A 15316-nucleotide genomic window follows, 5' to 3' on the forward strand; every position below is an offset into this window, starting at 1 on the left:
TAAAAATATCAAGGGTAATTAGGTAAATATTTTTGACTAGGGAGTGCAAACAAAGATTTTTACCACTGAGGACTGCATGCAAAGTTTTGTTTGCCAATGAGGATTGCATGCAAATTTTTCCTTAATTATAGGTGTTTCTATTCTAGTTGTTGTAATATTTGTCTAGTTTGTTCAATTTCTAGAAAAGTTTCATCTTCTATTTCTTTTATACACATTAAGTTGAAATTTTCATTTTTTTTTCATTTTGTGAAGTTCGTTGGTTTATATTCATTAAACCTAACAGTTAGGGCACTATACCGATCTTTATACATAATTGAATATATAGGTTGAAGAATTTGTACTTGATTTACAAGACTGATATTTAGTCTAGTCTTGCTAGGATTTCAGACAAAAAGTCTCTTGATTTTAGGAAAGAGATTCCTTTGGTTGTAAGAGCTTTAATGATATAGTAATTTGTATCTTAAAATTGTTATTTATTACAGTCATTATTTTTCCCAATAAAATGATGTCAATCTGGACATTATGTCTTTAGAAATTTTCGTAGCCTTTGGCTTGAACTAAGATTTTAATGTACGTAATAAAATCTAGAATGGTCACATTGAAATTTGGGCAAAAATAGATAATAACTAAATTATTATCCATGTCTACTTTAATAAGACCTATGATTGCTTTTTCATCATCTGAATATCTAGTATCACATAGTCCTAGGAAGACTTTGGCTCCTATGCTCCTTCTTATTCAGCCAAATACGATTAATCCTAGATGTATATAAGTATGTCTTTGTTATAGAAACCTCTTGCTGATTCTTCAATCATAAGATTTAGCTTTTCTTCTCCTCCATCTAGAGGATGAAGAGGTTGGGTTATATGATAACGATAAAATGATGTAGTAAAGGATAATATTCCTTAATTGCATAATCTCCTCGAATTTAGAGAATTAAGTTGTTCATTTGAGAGAATTGTTAAGTTTCTTTCTATATCGATTAAATCTTCTAGTAGATAAGTGGAAATACTACGTGGTCTGATTATGATATTATCTAACCAGGAAGTGAGGGGTCTGTGAAGGATTCAATCTGTGTTCATTCATGCTAGATTTATTGTGTTGAGTGGTATAAGTTAAGAATGATTAAGTTTTAGGTTGTCTTTTAGGGATAATATTTCCAATAAATAATTTGCTTAAGTCTTTTGTTAAAGTTTCTATACTTTCTCACCACTCAGATAGTTTTAGTAGTTTTCTAAATTTGTGTTTCAACTTAAGTGAGTCGGTAGCATAAGGATGCTAGAAGGGGTACTATAGTATTATTTTAGCCTGCACATCAGTTCGGTGCACACTCCTAAGCGATCCTCACATGCCCAAGCGCCCAAAGCTCCTCCCAGGCCCCCTCCGAACGAGTGTGCAGGCTAATATATATATATATATATATATTAAAGTAACTGAATTATCAACGCACAAAAGTGCCTACCTGCAGATTCCAATGTATATCGAGAGTTTAGTAATGAAAGTCGATGCTAATTAATTCAAACAAGAATAACAAACACTTCATGCAGTGATCAACTGATCACGGAGGATTCCGCGTATTAAATATTTTGTTAGTTACTGTTTCAGGAATAATGTTCTCAGAACTAACACATTATCTATCAATTGGCACAAGACTTCCACGCAAGTGGAAGTTAAATTTAGTTATCACCTGGAACAAAATCTCTTTGTAAGAATCTATAAGTTCAAACTTAGTTTATAAGTTTACCCACCACAGCGGGATTGTTTTTTACTAGCGTAACACCTGATGAACACAACTACACCTATGCCTGCCCTGCCTTTAAATTGCAGGAAGCCTCCTCAGTTCACTTGCTGTTGGCTTCCGTAAAATCCATAAGGCCCGTATGGAATTGCGTACATGCCTGGGTAGTGAGAAGCTAAGCTGTATCCTTCGTACATTTGGCCCCTGTAATAGGTACCATTCCACCATTTGCCCCTCTCAGCTCTTGACTGTAAACAAAAACAAAAAAGAACCAAGAGATTAGAGGTTCTGGACTTTAACGATTTTGCATTGGATACATGAATAAAATGGTTGATTACTTAGCATAGTACCTACTCTCGAAATCTTTCGAATTGAATCTCAGCTTAAAATTCTTTCAAATGTATGGAAAACTCTAGTTTTTGTCTTAATTATGGCATGTTATTAATAAGGTTGCCACTTGCCATAGGCATATATGGAATTCTACATAAACTAAATTGAATGGAATTTAGATGATAATTCTACATGGCATTTAGTGTATATGCAATTTGTGAAGTTAACATGAGAGCTGATAGTGTTGAAGAAGAAAATTGAACAAAAATGACAAAACTTGAGTTCCGATGAAGGCCTTAATTGAAATATCTTAAGATTATGTATAATTAAAACATTGTAAAGTTCATGCTAAAATAAAAAGAACCTAAAAAGGTGTTGCATATAGAAATGATCCAAAAATAAAGCCACTAGGCGATTTAACTTGGACTTTCTAATGGACTATATTTTATGTATCTCACTGTTAAAAGTATCAAATACTAGAAAGCACAGCTTTTCCCCTTACAATACAAATGCAGCCTATCCGACACATTTCAAGAACTATGAAATTTCTCAATAAAAGAAACATGCAAGACCAAGCTAAATAGGGGCAAACAAAATAGTAGTACCATTACATGTAGTCTTCTAGTCAGTGAAATAAGTCACAAGTTACCGATCATTCTACAGAGATGCATGATGCATCACCTGCACCAGATATATTGACACTTACAGGGGATACTGGTCATATGCAGCTCTTCATTATTTGGTTGATAATATTCTGAATATTATAACGAGAACAATATCATGGTGCCTTAGAACAATATCATGGTGCCTTAACTAGCTGGGGACAGTTAAAAACATGGGAAATTCTCAAACATTTTAGCAACATTATAGTTCACAATAATTTGAAATAATGGTCTCCAAATATCCATGTATAAATAAATTGATGAAGCTATTTCTATTTTATCACATAGGGAAAAGCCAAGGTACCTAGTTGCACTGCATGAGACCACCAAGCAAATTTGACAATCAATTTTTAAATAGTAACACTTAATCAATCACATTTCAAACTGGGAAGGAAAGATCTGTTTAACCTATGAGAACTCTATGAAGATCTGAAGTTCTGAACAGTTATGCAAAATGATTTGACCTCGGAAAATTTCTTGCATGTCGAATACAATGAATGAGAATAGTATTACCTAAACCTTAAGAAGATTTTTTAAGCAGAAAATTAATGAATTTGCTTGACTGAGTGAACACGAATAAGCCATATCCCAATTATCAGGGTTGACTTTTGATTCTCAGTGATGGACTGATGGTAAAACAACAGGAGTCAAAGGGTTACCTGTTTATTAGCAGGGATGCGACCCCATGATAGACGAACTGTTTGCTTGCCAATGATCGTACCATCTAATTGTTGTATTGCTTCTTCAGCATCACTTCTGCATGGTTTGAAAGGAAAATATATAAGTATATATATATACACGTATAATAGAATTGTATGGTAATATATAGCATTTATACTTGTAAATGCCCAGAACATAAATTAACGATAAGTACCTACGAACAAAAAGAACAAAACCACATTGTTTTCCTGCAGGAATTTTAATTGACACTATCTCCCCATATTGAAGAAAAGTTTCTTTGAGAACATCTTCACTGATATCTGGATCCAGCCCTCCAACAAATACCTTCACAACAAAATGTATTGTCAAAGGAACATGAAAAATATGAAGCACATCAACTAATGTGTGCAAGAAAAAAATCCCTTACTGTTGTATTATCCGAATCTACATCTGATTGGGACCCAGCCGAAGGTGAACCAATTGATCTAAAACCACCTAAAGCATCCATGATTTGTGGTTAAATGAGTATTCATTTCTCAAAACAGATTATGCCAGGACTGGAATAAAAATTTTAATCCACATGCTTGCAAGAACTTGAGTGAAAAACTTCATTGAAATATATCTATAGAGCCACTGGCCAGAAAATATAAGGCTTTCCAGCTAAAAACAAATGGCCAAGATTTACTAACGTGCTAATGTAGGGTTGCATACAACGAAATAAATCATACAAATTAAAACTAGCACAATGTAAGCAAAATAAATAGAGGATGTAACATAAAAATAAGACTTATAAGAAATACTTCAGTATAGCATTTTCACAAAGACTGAGGAAGCTCATGATAAAAGACCACTTATTCAGTAAATGTAAATACAAAATCCATGAAATATATATGATTCAAGCATCTGATGACGTTACTCAGGGCTGCCTGGACATTAAATCCATAGATAAACCATAACTTGAAGTTCTGAAAACTATTTGTAGAAGAGCACTGTATCAGCAAACAGGAAATCAAATGAAGAATTTTAGTTCAGTCACACATACCAGAAGACTTCCTAGGAGTAGCAAGGCCAATTCGCATGGGCCTAGTAGAACAGTAAACACCCTTCATCTCAGTGATAGCAAGCTTCCTTTCATTCTCATCTCCAAATCTTACAAATCCATAACCTCTTGAACGCCCAGTATTTGCATCAACAACAACTTTTGCACCTTTTACTGAGGAGTATTTAATAGAAAAGGTTTCAAGCAGAAGTGCATCTGTAACATCAGAAGCTAAATCACCTACAAAAATAGAGTGATCAGAAGCAAGATCTGAACGCTTATCGCCCGTGCTAAATGATGCCCAATTTAACCGGAACAACTGATCTGTGTTCGGCATAAAATGACTACTGAAGTCCTGAAGGATTTTTTCAGCAGTAACATGTGAGTGAAACTCAACAAACCCATAACCCTCTGATTGTCCAGTCTGCTTATTGCGGATAACTTTTATGGAGACAACCTGCATGGGATGTTGTTGGTTCAACATAGAACATAAGGTTGCTTTGAATTGCCTTAGACATGTGACATAGACTCATAGAGTAATTGAAAGTACTAGGATAAGGTATTGTTCTTGTTTAAATGAAACAAACAACTTGCCCCAAAAGAAAATTTAATAAGAACATTTTGTTTTAATCTGAGCAAGCTTTGAGATCATTCATTCCACTAGTATACAGCAGAGTTATATTTGAAAAGGATCAAATTGAACTCCAATAAGATGAAGATAATACAAATTAATTTGTTGTGGCCCTATTTGCTCCCAGAATCAAGGGATATGAAGGTTAAGAAATAGGAAATATGGAGATTGCAGGTGGATATCTCCAATTCCCATTCAGACCAGCTAATACAAATAAAGACTAGCTGAGCAAGTCAACTATAGTGTATATACCACATCCCAAAAGTTCAGTCAACAAATAGAATAGACATTATTAATTACAGGTGTATATAATGACTTCCCGTGCAGACCAGCTAATACAAATAAGGACTAGCTGATCAAGTCAACTGTAGTGTATATACTGCGCACCAAAGTTCAGCAAACAAAATATTTGGTGCAAACTATTCAGAAAAAAGGTTTGTTCAGAGGTCCATTTTTGGTGGGCATCAAGCAAGCATAGCACCAAACTAAGATCATACTTCAGAAATCAGACTCCTCCGGTCTATACAAGATGATTATAACACAATAATCAGCAGCCAAGACATTGTTCATGAAAATGCATTTCATGTCATGGCAAAAGTATTGTTCTTAACTTAAAGAAACTAACAAAAAATGAACTAACAGGTGAATATTCCAAGTTGTTAACCATCATATTCATTATTGAATATGTTATGACAGCAGCCAGTAAACATTCACTAACAAAACACAATAAATCATGTGCCATGTTGGGCAGCACAGTCAAAAAATCTTCTATTCTGCTCAATTGTTGAATCACAATATTAATTGAAACAACTAATCACTCTTGTGCTACTTGTGCTGATCGTCCCAATGAGTATCACACTGTGCTAGAACTCAACACACAAGGTATACATCAAGGTAAATTCTAATGTTTGTTTTTTTATTAGTTGTTTCTCCATAATTCTTATGATTATCTAATTGCTACAGTCTTAATTTTAAGTATAAATACAAGTATGTTTGTTTTATTTCATGATGAACTTAAAAGGAGATCCACTATACTAAGGCAACCTACAATTATTTAACGAAGACACTTTGTTCCTTGGGGTAATTATTTTGATATTGGTCAAGTTGATATCATAATATGTATGTCTATTGGTTGAAAATGGGTTTTCAAAACAGATGCCAAAGGTAACATAAAGGTTTTAAGGAATTATGAGAAAAAAATCACACAAAAAAGGGATTGATCATCATGAAACCTTCACACAGTCAACATATTTTGAGACAACAGCAAATGAGTGTCTAGTTGGTTAATTAAAAAAAAATCCATTGAATCCATCTATAAGCTATAGCAAGCATCCAAAAGTGGAATTTAAAGTTTGATAAGCTGATGATAATTGATTTTGGTTTAGAAGAAAATTAAGTAGATTAATGCATAAGCTAAGTGAGTGCAATTTTGTCTTTGTTGTGTTGTATGCTGATGATGTTTTACTTTGAAAACAATGACATGGGTCTTCTAAATAAGTGCAAATTTTTAAGGAGATCATTAAACACAAAAGGTTCTGAAATCAACTAATATCTTATTACCCTTAACCGCAAGCAAATCTCCAACTTTGAAGTTTTCAATGCCGAACCTTTTAAGCACATGTTTAATACTGAACTTCTGAGATAGTCCTTAACATTTTACAAGATTTGTCTCTATGAACTCGCTCCCCAGATAAAGGGGTCTTCTTCAAGCTACTAAATCCAACATGTCCGCTGTTTGTCCATTCATGCATGTTTTCATGATTTAATATAACAAAAAATAACCTCTCTACATTTATTTTAGAACCAATCTAGGGAAATTTATGGAAAGGACTATCGTGTACAATCTATTCTTTAAAACTAAATCTATCATAAATAAACGTTTTCTGACCAGGCATAGCACTTGTTTGCTTAAAATTTAAGACCTTTAATTTTTCTAAGTTTCCAGCAGAAATTAAGAAACTATCCACCTCCTATGTGAATACAATATTTTTTTTTAAAAAAAAAACAATTTACTTCATTTTCGCGAATCAGCTGGGTTATATCAAAAGCAAGAATGCTTAGACCAACTTAATCGAAGGAATCAGAAATACCCAACCCCACACATCAATTGAAGAAAGCAAAATATGTTTTCATCTTAAGAAGAAAAATACCACTAGACAAAGAAATTCAAAATCCTGACCTCACCGGTGTGGCCGAAGCAGCTGTGTAGGTAGTTCTCGTCCATCCAATACTGGAGGTCCCCTACCCAGATCGTCCGTTTCTCCTCGTCGGCCGCCGCATCCCCGCACTTCTGGTGGCGGCTGGGTTTCAGCGGAGGCAGTGGAGGAGGTGTCGGTGGCTGGTAGTAGGGCACGAATCCGTGTCCGAAGGGAGGCGGCGGCGGCGCAATCATAGGGTGCTGCATCACCAACGCTGGCGCCGGGTACCGCACGGCCGCCCAGCCCTGTGAAGGAGGTGGCGGTGTTCGCCTCGGATCCATACCACCCGCAGATTGCATCGTCGCCGCCGTTGCGCTCAGGTCCAACGAGCGAGGCGGAGCCGCAACGGGAGGGAGGCCAAAGAGAGATCTCACGGAAGCCGATCAGAGGCTTTAAATAGGGAGTCGTTTCCAAGTGGAGGTTTGATATAAACCGTCGGATCTAACAAATAGGCATCGCGGATCGGCGAAAGTGTCTCGTGGGAAGCCCAGTCGCAATTTTGACCAGATCCACGCTCCGTAACGGAAACTGACAGCGTTCCTTTTTAATACATGACGCCACCATTTTTTTTCTTAAAAAAAAAAAAGGAAATAGCAACCATAAAATGATTATATAATATATAAAATAAATTGATTTAACTCGATCTAAAATATATTTATATACTTATTCAAAATTAATTAAAATAATTTACATCATTATAAAATTATTGTAGCAATTATTAATTAAATACCTCAAGTACCAAACATCTACAAACAAGGGTAAAAAACTTTTTATCAAGATGGTTGATACAATAACCAATTTAAGTTTAGAAAACAAGAACATCACAAAATTCTCAAACACTTCATTTCTCCAATACAGTCAGTCACAAATAATCTTCAGAATCCACAAATTTAAGATATAAACAAGGGCAAACAGCAGAATTCCTTATGATGCTTTGGAGAAATTTTCAACTCGTTCCTTTTCTTTGCTGATGATGCTTCAACAAGAATAAATAGACTAGGCAGCGAGAAAGGACCTGACTATACATTCATTATCAAGTGCTCATGTGGTGAATTTTCTGGCTGTTGTCTTTCAACAAGGATTGAAAGAGGAAAATCTTAGAAAAAAAATCCCTAGCCTTCATAGCTTGCACTCAAATGGCAAAGTTTGATGTTGGCAAGGACTTTGGCAAGTATAACATCCCAATATTGATAGGGTTCACTTTGATAATCTACAGTGTGTAATCCGCATTCAGAAAACTTTCATACTCCGTGCCTTTAAGAGCATTGACAACAACTTCCCAGTTGTCAACCTGCTTGTCCAGTGGTTTTCGGTGTATCTTAACATGACGACTAACCAGATGCCTATGGGGTAGTCTCAAGAAATCTAGAACATCAACCAACTTCTGGAGGGGAATGAAAGTATTTTTTTTAAGAATAAGTGTAAATAACAAGTGATAATTCTAAATAAGTTATCAGAGAACTCACAATGTGGTTCAAGATGAGATCCTCATAGTACAAAACCATGTGTCGAGTGTTGCTGAAGTAACCCAGAGCATTTTTAACACACTCAGCAGAGTACTTGAGGTTGGACATCATTTCTGTTGCATTGATGAAGGGCTTATACTTTGCAAGCACATCAGCCTGAAAGTGAATGGTGTTTATAAGAAAATATCATCTATGATTGATAAATGTAAATAAATCACCTCATATTGGGAGTGCACATGAGCTTTATGCTTGCCATTTAATTGCTTTGCTATGCGATCATGATCATTTGCAAGTTGTGAAACCATACGACGAAGTAAGTTTCTTCTGAACAAGAGTATTGCATACACCCCTCTTTCATTGAAGTATTTGACTATTTCTTCATGATGATCCATAAGACCCTGTATATCACAGGAACAAATGTCATCAGCAGAGAGGCTTACATTTCTAGAGCCGAGTGATCAAGAAGAGTCCTGACAGATTATAAAAATAAAAGGTTGGCTAGGCAGAGCCAGGATAGGCACAAAGGCGGCTCAGGCAATGTGCTGAGCCGCAATGGATTGGCCCGTGTGCCAAGTGCAGTGCGTACCGCACTCAAGCTGTACAGGATATAACACAGCTAAAACCAATCACAATCCTCAAGACATTGACACTAAAGATCCCTCATATAAGAGAATTCATGTTTGAGATTCATTAGACATTATTATTAATAGTGGCGAAGAAAGAGTGCAATCTAAGAAATGCAAGTTTGCATTGCAACTCTTCTTCAAGGTTGAAGAGACACCTTACTCACTAAGTCAAACCTCATAATTGTTGTTGCTCAAGCAATTTAGGTTTTCATTCCTAGTAGTCTTACTCCTTTTACTGAACTCACTGAATATATGCTGAAGCTTTCTCCTTCAACTGAACTCAAAAAATATATGCTGAAGCATGACTCATCATTTTCAATGGTTGATCGTAAAGATTTTAATTATTTGTCAAGGCATTAACAACCTTCATCTAATAGAATCTTTGGAAATATAATGCAATCTGGCACGTTAAGAGTTTTAAAAATAAGCTCATTATTATTTTTTGAAAGTTTTAAATATAGAATTGCATTAACATTCTTATCTTTGTACTAGCAATTATAATTCTCCTTTTTTGATATTTGTTGCTCTCCACACTACATAGATAATAACTTTTTACAGTAAAATTATTAGTTTTAATATTTAGAATGTCCTGATGATGCATCTAGAATTCTTGCAAATATTTATAGTGTAGCATATGCTAATGGTATAACTGAAAAAAAAAAACATTTTCGTAATGTTTGCTAATGCATCATCAAATAGTGATGCTACTATAATTAGTTTGAGATCTAAATGTAATCCTATAGTAAATAGTAAATTTTTCATCTTCATTGTATTTGTTATAAATTATTGTATTCATGATGCCTTAATATAATAATTAGTGAATGTGAACGTCATATTAGAGTAATTATGTATAACTTATTCCTAAGATTTTAGGCACCAAGATTTCCTATATATATATATTGTCGTGACATAAACAGGAGATGTAAAAACAAAAGTTCCACATTAATGGAACTCTACCTATTTAATGGAACTCTGGGAAAAAGAATTGATTTTTTAGAACTATTATATTCTGCTCTTACTATTCCAGTTGTTAATTACTTCTCATTTATTATTATATAGTTTTAAGTAATATTAGTACATTATTTAATGACCATAAATATGATAAAAAATTAAATTAGATAATTACAATCATGAAAAAAAGAAGAAAAAAAACATTGGACAATTAATAAAATATTGGATTTATATTGAAGGTGATAATATTTGTAATATATTTTGCATAGTTGTAATTTTAAATCGAAATGTTATTTGGTAATACACAAGTAGGTTTAATACTTAACACCATCAATATTCTTCTTATGAGGGTCGTAACATACATCCATCACTGACTCATCATCATTTGAGTCAATAGAGCAGAGAAGCAGATATAAATTTAAACAATGAAGTGAATGAAATAATTTAAATTTTAACTTGAATCAGTAACCAAGTGATTTACATGTTTTAGATCAGTGGAAAAGACAAACAAGGATTTACCCTATCATTGTCCCTATGGCATATGATATCCTAATTTTTCATTTATATAAAGCACATTGAGGTCTTCTTTTAGAGCAGATAATCAAGTGCTGGATGAGTGTGCCTGCACACGATTACTTGCAGTAAAAATTAGAAAGGTTAACAAAAAAAAAATATAACTCATACCAAAGCATTACTAAAGGAACAAAAGGCAGTAAAATTGGATCCATTTCTCACACACCATGCTGCAAGGATAATCTGTGGTTCCAGGGTTCTAGCCCTCAAGTGATTCACTATAAAATATTTGGCAGGGGATAACACGAATCCTTTGTCCTTTTCCCATGTTTCCATATGGTTGACGGACAATGAACAATCTCCCGATAGGCAGAACATATGGAGTGAAATTGGTGGAATACACCTGATCTTCAATTGGGCATTTCTGACTTATCATAAGCCCGTAAGATATGATTGATCTTAGGAGCAAACCAAGGAACTTTGACAAACTGCCCATTATAAACATGTATGCCGAGACAAACATACTCATGTGCATGTTACCATCTTCATACAGAATCTATGCCAGTAGAAAATGGAAGCAGTAAGAGAGGTTGTTGAAACTTAACAAAGTGAAGACAGGAAAGCATTGAACCTAAGAAGTCGGGTGCCTAGCTAGATTTTGAAATAGTCGAATAAAAGAAAATGTTGGATGAACGAGACGTTAAAGGTGGTGTGTCAAAATGAAGAAATAGGGTATCATACTTAGATTCTTTGAAGACCCTAACCCAGGCAATAAGGAACAGATAGATGTGCCATGCTTTCTTTAGCTAGCTCCAAGAGAAACACACCATGGTGAGAATAAACTCAGTATAACTAATCACCAATGAGAACCAAACATATGGAACATTAAAAAAAATACTGAGATACAAATAAACTATCAAAATGACCGAGCAAGGGTCCGATAAGCGGGAAGAAAGATATCTGGATCAATTAAACATGCGGAGCAATTAAATGGCGTATTGCCAACAGGTAGCTTGGTACAGGCAGGGATAAGGGGTTTTTCCTCTCTCAAAAGGAAGTTACCCACTAACACATTACTAGAGCTCACCTCATCGATCACCAAGCCCACCCCAGTTAGTTTTGGAAGCATTCATATTGGAGCTTTGGAAATTGGATCTTAGGCATCAAGAGTAAGGTCAGTGTTCAGTCTCCCATCCAGCTCATTCTGACCCATGGCAGACCACAAGTTTCAAGTTCACATTGGAGCAAAATAACTCCCTTCAGTTGACAAAAGCCTCAATCAAATACCACTCCAACTATCCATGTCAAGATAGTTTCACAACTAAGTAAAATAACTTCCTCCTCCAGAAGGTTAATTGGCAGTCACCCATATCAAGGCCTAGGCTTGCACAGGCCAGATCACATATTTATAGCATATTCCAACATCTGTCTTCATGAATCCCATCTAAATTATAATTTCCCTCATAGTTGAGTCTTGATACAGTGCAAGCATACAAAGAGCAAGGGAGACTATCTGCAGATATCAGTTATCTACAGATATCCTATTCAACCAAGGCTCCTATGGAAATGCACTGATCTAATGGCGAGAGCACTGGTCTAATGGCAAAAGCACTAATTGGATATTGTTAGTTCAGTGACTAAGATAAAACTTCCATATCACACCTAAAAAATAATCAATTAGAATCAGAATGCCTCCGCCAATATGCTGTGGCACTAGCAAGACCACATGGTGGACATATAGCCTTACTTTATGCGTATGGTGACAAGCCTCGGTCCCAGTTGGCAGCTGCATGGAGGAGTCATCAAGGTCCTAGAAAAAGGCTCCAGCTGAGAATCTATATCTTCTCCTTTAAAATCCTGATGTTGATTAGTGCCTTAAGTGCCTTGCTCCTTCATTCTATGATGAGAAGACAATTATGATAACTTCAGAGTTTGAGACTGAGAGAATAGTTCTTTAGGCTCAGCTTATCTAATTGAAGGAGAAGCAAGGAGTGCACAGAGTTCAAGGTCCTTATCCCTGTTTACCTTGTCAAAATCTTGAGAGGATAGGATGTTGTTTGCGACTCCGTTAGAGTCAAATCATGTCAGCCCAAAACTAGGTGGATTCAAGTTCCTCGTCCTCCTTAACAAATAAACTAAAATTCAGCGTTTAGTGGTTTTAGTAGCAAGAACAAGTTCATATGGTGGGTTCAGTTGTGTTTTGCAACTTACACATACCCAAAGGCATTTGTCTAGTCCCAAATTGGAAGTTGAGTTAATATAGGGATTATAATACCTAAACAAATCAAATACGATAAATTAGGTAAGCAGTTTGGATAGTAGCTAGGTGCATAGGTCCATCAAATTAATGTCAGTTTTTTCTAGAATGGATATGTGATGATGTCATGGTATTAAAGCACACCAAGTTTCAATGAGGTGTCTCAATTGGAAAGTATTGACTATTGGAATGTATCAGCCATTGGTTGGTCTCATGTGTTCTCTCATTTAGTTACTTCCACTTTGCAGACATTTTAGTTTGAAGAGGAAGATTGGTTTGTATCTTAATTATAGAGACCAAAATGGATTTTCTAAGCAATGGATAATAGACACAACCATGCATTTTTTACCTGATTAAGCATCCATTTCAATCCAACAGCAGCTGTGCACTCATTTTTAGAAGCACTACTATACCATTCCAGGTTGTAGACTTTGTCTAATGTCTGTATGATAGAGGACATGTTACTCCTCCTTTCTTTGACAGAGAAGATCTCCCCATTTGAGCTAATGTTGGGGTGGCTATTAATCAGAGTCTCAAACCAACCACTTCCAGACCTCTGCATTGACAAGATAGCGAAGAAGCGAACTGGTGTACATGCACACTCATCCCTGAATGTTTAAAACAATCACCTAACAAAATGCAGAATACCAACCAGAAGTGATAACTTGGAGATTTCAATACCTGCTAAAAGTTGCGGGTTTTGGGTAATGCACATAAGAAATATCAGATGGTGAGATACCAGGATCCCTACAAGATTCTTTTATTACCTCAAACTTCAGAACTCTAGGCATGCTCTGGTTTCCAATTTGCTTCAGGCACACTAAGCATATATAGACGCTACAAATCATAGTGGCACTTAACACAAACATTCTCAATGCAAGATGTGGTTTTTTTGGTGGCTTTATTACGCTTAACTCCTGAAAATGATGAAAGAGAGAGTGTACAGGCAATTAGGTATTTTATCCAGATAAAATGCAATGGTTTCACAGCTAAAAAAGAAATTTAATAGTTAACGATGATTGGATAGGTGAAATAACCAAAAACATAAAATGAAAGATCCGGCACCAAATGAATACTTAGTTGGAAAAAATGTCGCTAGTCGAACAGAAATATTTTAAGTGTAGGAGAAGCTAGAAGATATACGAAACTTATCTCAACTGAGCTTCTCTGATTAACATAAGTTGCACAATCCATACAACATACAAAAGCAACAGAAACCCTAACCTCAATAACAGGTGTTATTACCACTGAAGATAATGCTGTCAACAAGATCGAAAGGAAGGAATTAAAACATATTCTGGAGAGTGGATTGAAGGACAAACAGACTAAATAAAGAATCATGAGACCTAAGAAAAATCACAACTTGAGTTAGAGTAAGCGGGCAAAAAATATCTTCGTTTAACGAGAACAAATCAAAGAAGCCAAAACCAAAACAAGATCGAAATCTTAACTTTCCAGTGTCTATGAGTAAACACGAGGCGTTGGATAAAAAACAAGCTCAAATGGAAATCGAGAAAGGAGAACGCGTACTTTACTCAAACAGCAGCACTCCTCAGCCATTTCGCCCTTTTTATGTTCGCCGACGAGAAAGGAAGACATATGCGAAGGAGGAAGAACAAGATGATCTGTATCGGCTTCACTCCGCTTGAAGGTGAGATTTTTAAGAACCGCAAAGCCAAAAGCCTCGAGTCGCAGAAGACGGCGAACCTGAGGTGTGAATTCCGGAAGCATCAAAAACCGAGGTGGGGTTTGGTATCCCCGCACCAAAGCATTAATCCACCACATGAGCCAGCGGCATTGCCCCCATCCCCCCCAAATCACGCCCTCCTCCGGTTCGCCGCTCGTTGGCAGCGCCACTCTCCCCCCTTCGGATCCTTCCGCGCCTGCGCCTCTAAGACTCCGCCTGTACGCCGAGCCAGAGGCGGCAGGCGACAAGGTCTGAGAAAACCGAGAGACAGCACAAACAGAGACGGCAGAGAAAAAGCCAACCAAATTGGGAAGATCGAGACGGCAAAAAGAAAGGTAAGAAAAAAAACAGACGTAATTCACAAGAGTAGGCTTAAGATTAGGGAAGAATAGATGTAATCTCTTGCTTAGATTCGGCGGAAGCTAATGAAGAGAAGCAAATCGAAATCCTATCGCGACATTGATTGATTCAATCACATGAACTACAAAATTCGGACAGATCGAACGTCCAACTTCGAGGTTTGGAGCTGATGTGACGGCGACGCGCTATGTTCTGACT

At 36.0% G+C, this 15316-nt stretch overlaps 2 protein-coding genes across 3 annotated transcripts; both read right to left on the bottom strand.

The window, feature by feature from the left end:
* Window positions 1-1547: 1547 nt before the first annotated feature.
* On the bottom strand, window positions 1548-7633 carry LOC122019990 (polyadenylate-binding protein RBP47-like). The gene is made up of 6 exons (XM_042577668.1): window positions 7240-7633; window positions 4433-4886; window positions 3818-3885; window positions 3605-3735; window positions 3390-3486; window positions 1548-1986 (listed from the first exon to the last, which is right to left on the bottom strand). The coding sequence occupies exons 1-6, from the start codon at window positions 7555-7557 to the stop codon at window positions 1837-1839; spliced, it is 1218 nt and encodes a 405-aa protein (XP_042433602.1). The 5' UTR covers window positions 7558-7633; the 3' UTR covers window positions 1548-1836.
* Window positions 7634-8005: 372 nt separating this feature from the next.
* On the bottom strand, window positions 8006-15316 carry LOC122020241 (nodulation protein H-like). Of its 2 annotated transcripts, none has more exons than XM_042578080.1 (6): window positions 14602-15316; window positions 13753-13988; window positions 13421-13679; window positions 8943-9122; window positions 8725-8880; window positions 8006-8639 (listed from the first exon to the last, which is right to left on the bottom strand). In XM_042578080.1, the coding sequence occupies exons 1-6, from the start codon at window positions 14854-14856 to the stop codon at window positions 8469-8471; spliced, it is 1257 nt and encodes a 418-aa protein (XP_042434014.1). In that variant the 5' UTR covers window positions 14857-15316; the 3' UTR covers window positions 8006-8468. The 2 variants fall into 2 exon arrangements, with proteins under 2 accessions (XP_042434014.1, XP_042434013.1); XM_042578079.1 differs by having other exon boundaries at window positions 8006-8642; window positions 14602-15292.

This window comes from Zingiber officinale, chromosome 9A (assembly GCF_018446385.1).
Source record: "Zingiber officinale cultivar Zhangliang chromosome 9A, Zo_v1.1, whole genome shotgun sequence".
NCBI lineage: Eukaryota > Viridiplantae > Streptophyta > Magnoliopsida > Zingiberales > Zingiberaceae > Zingiber > Zingiber officinale.